Genomic DNA, 9,874 nt, shown 5'->3' on the forward strand with positions numbered 1-9,874 from the left:
ATGGCAGACAATGATATATACACAGGAGATGGAACTGTAGACATCAAAGGGAACCCTGCCATCAGGAGTAAAACTGGAAATTGGAAAACTTGCCCCTTCATCCTTGGTATACTTTATGAAACATTCTCTGGGCAAGTGCATGCTTCCATTTTGTACTATACACTCTGATTTGCATGCCTGCTTTACAGGAAATGAATGCTGCGAAAGATTGGCATACTATGGAATGAGCACAAATCTGGTGAATTATTTGATCGATCGTCTTAACCAGGGCAATGCCCAAGCAGCCAACAACGTCACAAATTGGTCAGGAACATGCTACGTCGCTCCACTGATTGGAGCCTTTCTTGCCGATGCGTACTTGGGGCGATTCCGGGTTATTGCTATTTTCACCTCTATTTATGTTTTGGTAAGATTTGTGTGGACATGAATCATTCAGAAAGTTTTATTCAAGCTAGTACTTGATAATCACAATGAGTAAAATGAAGAACAATTGGATTTGCTACAGGGAATGACACTGTTAACTCTATCTGCATCAGCAAATGGACTGAAGCCAGCATGCCATAATGGCAAATGCCATGCAACAAGTGGAAATGTAGCTGTGTTCTTTGTGGCTCTTTATCTAATTGCTCTGGGGACTGGAGGAATTAAGCCTTGTGTGTCATCCTTTGGAGCAGATCAGTTTGATGAAACCCACGATCAAGAAAAGAAAAGGAAGAGTTCCTTCTTCAATTGGTTCTACTTTTCGATCAATATTGGTGCACTTGTTGCCTAGTCTGTTTTGGTCTACATCCAGGAGAATATTGGCTGGGGCTGGGGGTTTGGGATTCCAGCAGTTATGATGGCACTTGCAATTCTGTTTTTCGTCTCTGGCATAAAGATGTATCGGAATCAAAAGCCTGGAGGTAGCCCATTGACGCGGATTGCTCAGGTTTTAGTTTCATCCTTGAGGAAGTACAGTGTGAAGGTACCTGCAGACAAGTCTATGCTGTATGAAACTGAAGATGCTGAATCTGGAATCCAAGGAAGTCGAAAGCTTGATCATACAAAAGAACTCAGGCAAGTTAATAATCTTTTATTCCGTTGGAGTTCTGCTTTGCTGTTGTTAGGAGTTGGCAAAGAGCTTGAGCTCAATTAGAAAAAGCTCTGCTAAAGTGTGCTTTACAACAAATGCACCAAGCTCGAGCTTATTCCAGAGCTCGTTCAGTTAAACAAGCAGAGTCTGACCATGAAAAGTTTAATAAAAGGCTTGATTGACTTGTGTAAAACTTAATTAAGTATGCTCAGTAAGTATCTATAAAATTGTGTATACTTTTTAACACAAAAAGCAATTGTGGTGCAACGGCAAGTTGCTTTCCTATGATACAAGAGGCAACAGGTTTAAATTCTGCAATCCCCATCTCATATAAAACGTCTAAAAGACATATATATCCATGCTCAGATCGAGCTTAACTGAGCTGAGCTCAAGTTTGGTTAAACTTGACCCAGGCGAGATCAACCACCGATGCTTAAGCACAGCTTGAACTTAAGCCAAGCTTAAATCCCTTATCCTTCTGTTGACCTGAGCTTGAACACAGACTCAGGCTTCGCTCGGTTTGTGGGCACAAGCCGCACAACCCTAACTGTTGCTGTTCTCTCCATCTGCAACTTTCCATTTAAATCATGTTTATATGCTTTTTCTGTTTTTATTTGTTGTACGCATGTGGATGTTTCTTCATTTTCAGACCCCTTTAAGAATATCAGATTTCATTTTCAAAGATGATTGGCATGTTGCTTGATCTTTGTTCGACATTTTCAGATATGAAAATTTGATGAATTTTATGCCATAACATTGCACGTGTTTCGTTTACTTGCGAAGAAAATATTTTGATTTGGAGTGAACTGCTTTATAATAAATGAGTAGAACAGCCTCAAATTATAGTCAGAACTAAGCTGTGGATGCATGTGTTTTGCTTAATTCTTTTTGCTCAAGTTAACAATTTACAAATCTCCCTGCAGCTTTTTTGATAGAGCAGCTGTTCAGACAGAACATGAGCAAGTGAAGGGTATCCCTAATCCGTGGCGACTATGCACAGTGACACAGATAGAGGAGCTCAAGTCCATCATCAGGATTCTTCCCATCTGGGCCAGTGGCTTCATCTTTTCCACAGTATACAGTCAAATGTCAACCATGTTTGTCGAACAAGGCGACAAAATGGATCCCAGCATTGGTCCACACTTTAACATCCCGGCCGCGGCTCTCTCCATATTTGACACACTCAGTGTCATCACCTGGGTACCGATCTATGATCGTATAATTGTGCCGGTTGTTAGAAAGTACACAGGCCATGAGAGAGGCTTCACCCAGCTCCAACGGATGGGAATTGGGCTCGTCATCTCCATCTTCTCCATGATTGTTGCCGCGATTATTGAGATCATCAGACTTGATGTGGTAAAGAAGCATAACTACTATGAACTAAAGCATATGCCAATGTCAATTTTCTGGCAAGTGCCTCAGTACTTCCTTATTGGCGCTGCGGAGGTCTTTACGTTCATCGGGCAGTTGGAGTTCTTCTATGACCAAGCACCTGATGCCATGAGGAGCTTGTGCAGCGCACTGTCGCTTACTACGAATGCATTGGGCAACTACTTGAGCACTCTCCTGGTTACTATAGTAACCACTGTGACGACAGGGCATGGAAAAACAGGTTGGATACCTGATAATCTCAACCGTGGTCATCTTGATTACTTCTTTTGGTTGGTTGCCGTCTTAAGTGTCCTGAACTTCTTGGTGTACTTGTGGATTGCAAGCTGGTACAAGTACAAGAAGACATCAGGAGGCTTTAACTGAGTCATTTCTGGCAGATAAGAACTATGATCTCTGAATTATATGTTAGGCAGTACCATATCTTTAGCTTCCTTGGACAAATTTTATGTGCATTAATGGGCTTTTGAAACTCTTGTGCTATTATGCTTGTCTGCGATCTGTATAAATGGGTGTATTTGGTTTCATATCCTTTGGTTGTTTCTGCTGGATGGATAGAAATTGTGATTTCGGTATACGCATGGATGGATAGAAATTGTGATTTCAGTATACTTTTGGAATGGTTCAGATAAGATATGATCCAAAACCTGCCTAGTTTGTTCCCACAATTGGTTGGATAACAATGAGTCTCATTTGATCATATTAGTGACACAATTGCTGATCAACTGTTCTAGAGTTTTATTTCTTGGGTCACTGAACAATTGTGTGAGTATTCTTTCTTAATAATGCTTGCATAATCCAGTAAAATTGCATTCAGAAAATTACTGATTTTAGCATTTTCATTTCAAAATAAAGCACAGCATTTCGTTAAATTGAAAGCGTGACCATATCACATGGCAATCTCATGATAGCATGGAAGATGAAGACTGCAATAGGATTATATTATACTGATGATCGAACTATGCAATCAACACCAATCATATTTGGACACCAAGAAATCAGATTCCGAGGCTGTTAGTCTAAAAGGAAAGCTTGTCGTATTAAGAGGCTGGTACAGTAGAAGTGAATTCATCAAACATGTGCAGAAATGCTTGTCATATTGAGAGGCTGACACAGTAGAAGTGAATTCATCAAACATGTGCACAAATGCTATAAAAGACCTGAACTGCATAAGCAAAGAAAGAAAGCCTAGTCCCACAACAAGAAAAATCAATGATGGGAGACCAAAATACTGGGAAATCAAAGGTAAACAAAAGGCAAACAGGTTCTTTGAGTGAATTAGGTTTTGATTGTGTGGGAAAGACCTCGTTGATCGAGAAAAGAGCACAGTTTACATAGAAATGACAACATGCACCTATAAGCAGCTAAGTGATGCGGCTTAGGCTCAAACTTATTTGAGCGCCAACTAAAGTAGAAAGAACTAAATGACTCAGCTAGAAGTCATGATAAAAGATCTCTCTCAGAATGAAGAAATGATTAAGAGAAGCACCATAAAAAAAGAAAGTGAAAACACTTAGAGCAGGAACATGACAACCGCAAAAATAAATGCATTGTATGAAACGTTCCAACAACTATAGAACTAACCTGCTTTAGCAAAGTTCTAAAACAAATGGAAAACCCCACATTTTGTTAAGTAAAGAACATATCTCAGATAAACAAATTCTCAATCTCATGATCGCCCTGGTGCCCTTAGTTCAATCAATGGGCATTTAGAATGTCAAGTAGCCGAACCAATTGAGTCATTTAAATCAGACAATTAGAAGATGACAAAACTTTTGGCATAGAGATTAAATTTTCCAAACAGGCATAGGATATATGTATCATGATGGAAAAGTTTAGCTGAACAGTTACATAAGTTTCAAGGGCATTAGACTTTATTCTTTTGCATTATTTAGATGACAAATTGAAGTTTCACTCAATCTGATCCTATAAATCCATGCTATATCCTCACAACAGCGCTAATTCTTGATTTTATTTTATTTTTCCTCCACCATTTCTGCATATACATCATGTAAATATGACATGATGATGGAAGGTCACCCCATCTAACTGCATGCATGCATTGGGGCAAAAAGGGAAACTAGAGAAAACTATGAAAAACATGAAGCAACACCCAATGCCACACCAGCTCAAACCTGAATTCAAGGAATACGCTTCTCATTTTCTCTGGGCATGGCATGCTGGTATATAAGCCTTTTTTTATGCCAAGGAACCCTAGTTCAGAACAGGGCCACTAATGGACCCACCTACCAGCAAGGTAAACCCAGGTGGGGCCCACAGCCACCCATGTCCCACCTTCGAGAAAGCTATGGATGCCATGCACCAGTGAGGTTTGATCAGGCGTCTTAATCTCAACGCCTTCACAATCACCCCACAGGCCACGTAGGCAACCCCCGCAGTGGTGATAATGCGTTTTGAAACCATAACAATGTTTCCACAACTTACCAGTAACATCCATTGCCTTCTTGGTGCACCATGCAGGAGGGTATCTGTGAGCTAGACATCCAAACACAAAACAGCTGTTACTTGTAAAATACATAATTAAAATGGCTTGTAAATTGAAAGATCTCAAGATCATGAAAGTACAGCCACCACGGATCTTTGATGAGCATTTACTTCATCACAGTGAAAAAGGAAATGTTCATTATAATGAACTATCAGTAGAAAAATTGCATATAGACTTTTCATAGCTGGCAATGAATAGCAACCAGGTTGGTAGCGTATACAAAAGGACTACCAATACTTTTGACAATTTTTTTTACGTAAAGTTCCAAAAAGATGGACATATGCTGGCACTTTTTTAAGCACTTCCATATCCAACGAGCATGGGAATTTCCTTTTCAAACGGCTGGGAAGACCCATTAACATTATACATGTCTACTGGTTAAACAGCTTCAAACACTTTATGGATTAGAAAACACAAAAGAAGAGCTGAAAAAAGTAGAAGCATGATTAGAACGGGCAAACATCTTGTCTTAATAGAACTCCTGTTTAAATTCTCCACTCCACTACTATTTGTAATCTTCTCTGCAAGTTTACCAACAATGAAGCACCTAGTATCTGCTTGTTTATTCTCTATATTCATACTAAACTTTCACTTTTTACCCACCACATTCTCACCTAAGATTAAAGTATCATGAACCACAAATATATCAATTGCTCATCTCTGATATGTATATCAACACCAAAAAGGGAAAATTAACCAGGACAGTCAGAAAGCCGCAGATACAAGCAGTTTATACTGTCTGCAATACATGACAGCATAAACAATAATACCCTTTAAATGGAGTATAGAGTCGCATGAAAACACACAGGTCGACTGAACCACTCCCTTATTAATTCTTTCATTTCTGTTTCTTGAATAATTAAATATCGCCTAATAGGCATGTGAAGGTAATGGTAATCAGTGACAAAGGGAAAAAGATAAAAGCAAGCACCAAAGAAACATACAACCTTCCAACCAAATACAGACCAAACCACAAGCTGAATACTTCCCTGCTACAAGCTTTGCATTAGCAAGCATAATGCAACCTCAAGCCAAAAAGAAACTCTCCAGTGATAAATTTGCATCACCATGACCCACATTGTTGAGAATTTGATGATTAAAAGAACTACTTTTTTCAAGGAAAACACAAACACAAAATTAGCCACGGATAATCTTATTTACCATGGTATTAACATGGAATATTACTAAAACATAGACATCCTTCCAAAACAAGAAGCTGCCTGTCACTTTAGAGCATTTGATCCGCTTATCTGTCTAACAAGAAAAGACCAAGAAATTTATCCTCCAATAACAGATAATATGGATACATAGGTTAACATTAAAATCATGATCTGAATGGAGAAACCTGATCTATTCCATATTCTCCACTTCACCATTCATCAGCTTGATCTTCCAATTCCCACCTAAGAATGAATCAATAAAGCCGCAGGACGCTCCTTGCAAACGAATGTGCATTCTTCACCCTTCCGTTCCCCATGCTTCCGCTTTTCCTGCTGCTTCTCAATGGCGTCAAGTAGAACCTGAGAAGCCCATTATCGATATGGCTTGGGGAGTAGCGAGCGCTCCGGTTCCGTTCCAAGACGGCCTCGTCCCTCTTCTTCTTCTTCTTGTGTGAACTGGCTTTCGAGAATCCGAAGCTCCCATTCATCTCCATCCCCTGATTCCGATAGTCCCCAAAGGAACTCCGGCTAAGAGAGCTCCTAGAACTCATGCTGCTGTTACACCGGAAGTCCCTGTGGTTGAGTCCGGCGAAGTGACCACCATTGACGTCTCTGCGGAGTTCCTGCCAGGACTCCGAGAAGGAGCGCTCAATGCCGTTGCTTCTGCAATCCCGGTCGTCTTCCTTCGCTCTCCGGTGGATGAACCCCCAAATGCTCCACCTCCGGGACTTCCTCATCCGTTTGGAATCACCGATCTCTCCGAAGCTCCCGGAGAAATCATCCCTCACGGAGTAATCACACAAGTTGGCGCTACCATGAAAATCGTCGGAAATCGCCACAGAAACCCGAGAAGGAGCATTGCAGCTCACAGCCGGCAATTCCTCGGCCACCATTTTCTGGCTACGGGAGAAGCTCTTCCGACGATGTTGCGAAGAAGACGAGTCGGAGTAATAGTCCCTGGTCTGCGTAGACCCACCGGGGCTGGCCGCGTCCTCCTGGACGGGGATCAGGTTGTCAAGTCGGCCGACCATGTCGTCTCCGCCGGAGACGGCCGGCCGTGAGAACACCCTCCCGATCAGGTAGCCGTCCCAAGAAGCCCTAGGCTCGTCCAAGGAGAACCGCGGCAAGTCCCACGAGTTCCGGCCGGCATCGAGAGAGAACCTCGGCTCCGTGTCGCACGACCGCCTCGCCGTGTCGGTGATCTCCGACGCAGCCACCGCCGTGGCCACGGGCTTCTTGTTCCTCTGCTTCCTCCGCCACTTTTGGATCCTCTTCGTGAAGACGGAAGCCAGCCAGAAGCCGCCGGCGGCGTCCTTCCCCCTCTCTGACGGCTGCTTCTTCGCCGTGGACGGAGCCCTAGAGTCGAGATCAATGTGCGCCTTCATCGTCCTAACCTCGCAGAGCTCCTCCACCCGATCTCCCTCCATCGAAACCCTAACCTCCTCCTCCGGAGGAGCCCGAACCTCCGTCACCGGAAGCCTAGATTCCTCCTTTCCTCTCTCCTCCTCCTCCTCCTCCAGCTCCTCCTCCTCCCGAGCCTCGAACACCGTACGGACTAACCCGGAGCCACCGCCGCAGCTGGCGGAGGTCCGGTCGAGCTCGATCTCACCCCAGGCCTCCCTCCCGACGACGGCATTCTCGTCGTCGAGGTGGAAGAGCGACCAGAGCGTGTTCCGAACCCTAACGTCGCACGACTTCCTCTGCGGCTCCAAGTGCCCGGACGTCGAGCACTCGGATCGCCCCCTCGCCGAGAACGACCTCGTCCGGCGGAGCTCCGGCGCGATCCCGGCGACGGCCGCGCGTCCACCCCGGAATATCCCGGCCTTGAGGCTGGCCGCGACCGCCGCCGCTCCGCCGGAGGCCGAAGGCTTCATCCGGCGGGTCTCCGGGTCGAACCCTTCGAGCCGCTCCCGGAGGCATGACGCGCAAACGCCGGTGACGGCCTCGTCGGGGTGCGCGGAGCAGCCGGAGTGTCGGGGTGGCTCTGGGGGTCGGAAATTGTCCACGTTCATCTCAGCCGTCCGATCGCCTCTCCCCCGCTCACTATCCACCGTTCGATCGCTTCAAATCCCCTTCTCTTCTTGTTCACTTAAGAGAGAGAGAGAGTGTGTGAGTCGACCGAATGCTTTGCGTGCTAAGAGTTTAAAACTTATGAGAGAGAGAAAAAACCATCAACGAAAATAAAAAATAAATTACGACTCTCTCTCTTTCGCTTTCTCTCTCTTATTCTCTCGCTTCGTTTCCAAAGATTCCTGCAAAGCAGAAAAGCAAAAGCAATCACGCCCCCACTTCTGCTTTTCTCTCTCTCTCTCTTCCTTTTTTTTTTATATACCTTTTCTTTCAATTTAATTTTCAAAAGAAAATGGCGTTTTATTTATTTTTAAAGGAGAAAAAGAATTGGAAGAAAAAAAATGAAAAAATGTCACATCTTTTATCTCCTTGGGAGTCGTTGCAAAAAAGAAGAAAAAAACCCTTCTTTTCCTCTCACCCCTTTCTATGAAATTCTTTTAATTGCACTGTTTTTTTCTCTTTTACATATTTTTCTTCTTCTTGTGACGAGAAATATTGTGATTTGTTTTTTTTTTTTGTCTCTTTTTCAGCTTGAAATTATGGAGGTGCACGCGTGTGCGAGTGTGCTGGCGTGTGCATAGCATAATTAGGAAAATGAGTGTCATCGTGTGTGTTAGAATTGAAATGCGAGGGAATTATGTCTTTAATAAGTACATGTATTGTCATCCTTTTTTCTTTTCTAGGGTTCAGTGATTTTTTTCTTTTTCTTTTTCTTTTTTTTCTTCTTGTGTTATACCTTTGGAGCACGTTTGAAAGCAAGAAAATTTCTCATTAAAAAAATGCCTATAAGAAGTTTTGATAATTTTTTCAAATAAATTTTTTTATTTGTTTGTGTAGTATGAGAAAAGCATTGAAAAGTATAAGAAAAATAAGGGAAAAAGAGGTGGTTCAACCATACCAAAAGAGTGAGAGCAAGGTGCATGGACTACAACCTAAAGAGAGAGAAAGAGAGTTGAAAATGGTGGTGGTAAGAGGAAGATGAAAAAATAGAAGAAGCTCTTATTGTGAAAGCCCATGGAATGAGATGTGTTGTGACGAATGGTTTCCCAAATGCAAAAAAGATTTTTTGATAGAAAAAATTTCTCCACCTCTTTAAGTAGAGAATTTTTTCATATAAAAAATCATACTTTTAAAAAAAAAAAAACTTTCCTTTCAAAAAATCCTCTCGTTTGAAATGGTTGAAAAAGATATAAATTTTGTTTTCCTACTATTTTCTCACTTCTAAATGTGTCTTTAGTAATGTTTTGAATGCACCAACTGATTCAGAAAACTGGAATATACCGGGATATTGCATCAAGAGATTAAACTACATGTCCCGACTTATCTGGGGCTTTAGGATAAGTGGATTTATGCAAAACCCAGTAATAAAAAAAAAAAAATAGGATAAAATGAGTCCCATTTTGTTGAATTGGATGTGGGTGTTGTTTGGTGAGTCCAATTCTGATTCATGGAAAGGGATTCTTTGCATTTTTTCTAGAGGAAACAGAAAATGTTTTATTAGAATTTAAGAGGGGAGGGTGCAGAGAAAAAAGGGAACACAACACATGAGGTGGATCTGATTGTTACCTTACCAGATCTCCAAGGAGCTTATTAGATCAAAGTAAATGGTAATTGGTTACTCGACTTGCACATGATTGGTTGACATTCTTAGTTAAGCTTCTATTTTATATAGGAGGT

General features: G+C 42.3%; 1 protein-coding gene and 1 pseudogene across 1 annotated transcript; one reads left to right on the top strand and one right to left on the bottom strand.

The window, feature by feature from the left end:
* Positions 1-2,827, top strand: LOC149839996 (protein NRT1/ PTR FAMILY 8.1-like; annotated as a pseudogene).
* Positions 2,828-6,107: 3,280 nt separating this feature from the next.
* LOC149839997 (protein OCTOPUS-like) lies at positions 6,108-8,178 on the bottom strand. Its single transcript, XM_090004310.1, has one exon. It carries the CDS (start codon positions 8,137-8,139, stop codon positions 6,382-6,384), a length of 1,758 nt encoding a protein of 585 aa, XP_089860436.1. The 5' UTR covers positions 8,140-8,178; the 3' UTR covers positions 6,108-6,381.
* Between the last annotated feature and the right edge of the window lie 1,696 nt (positions 8,179-9,874).

This window comes from Nuphar pumila, chromosome 4, assembly GCF_984573655.1.
Source record: "Nuphar pumila chromosome 4, dmNupPumi1.hap1.1, whole genome shotgun sequence".
NCBI classification, from domain to species: Eukaryota; Viridiplantae; Streptophyta; class Magnoliopsida; order Nymphaeales; family Nymphaeaceae; genus Nuphar; species Nuphar pumila.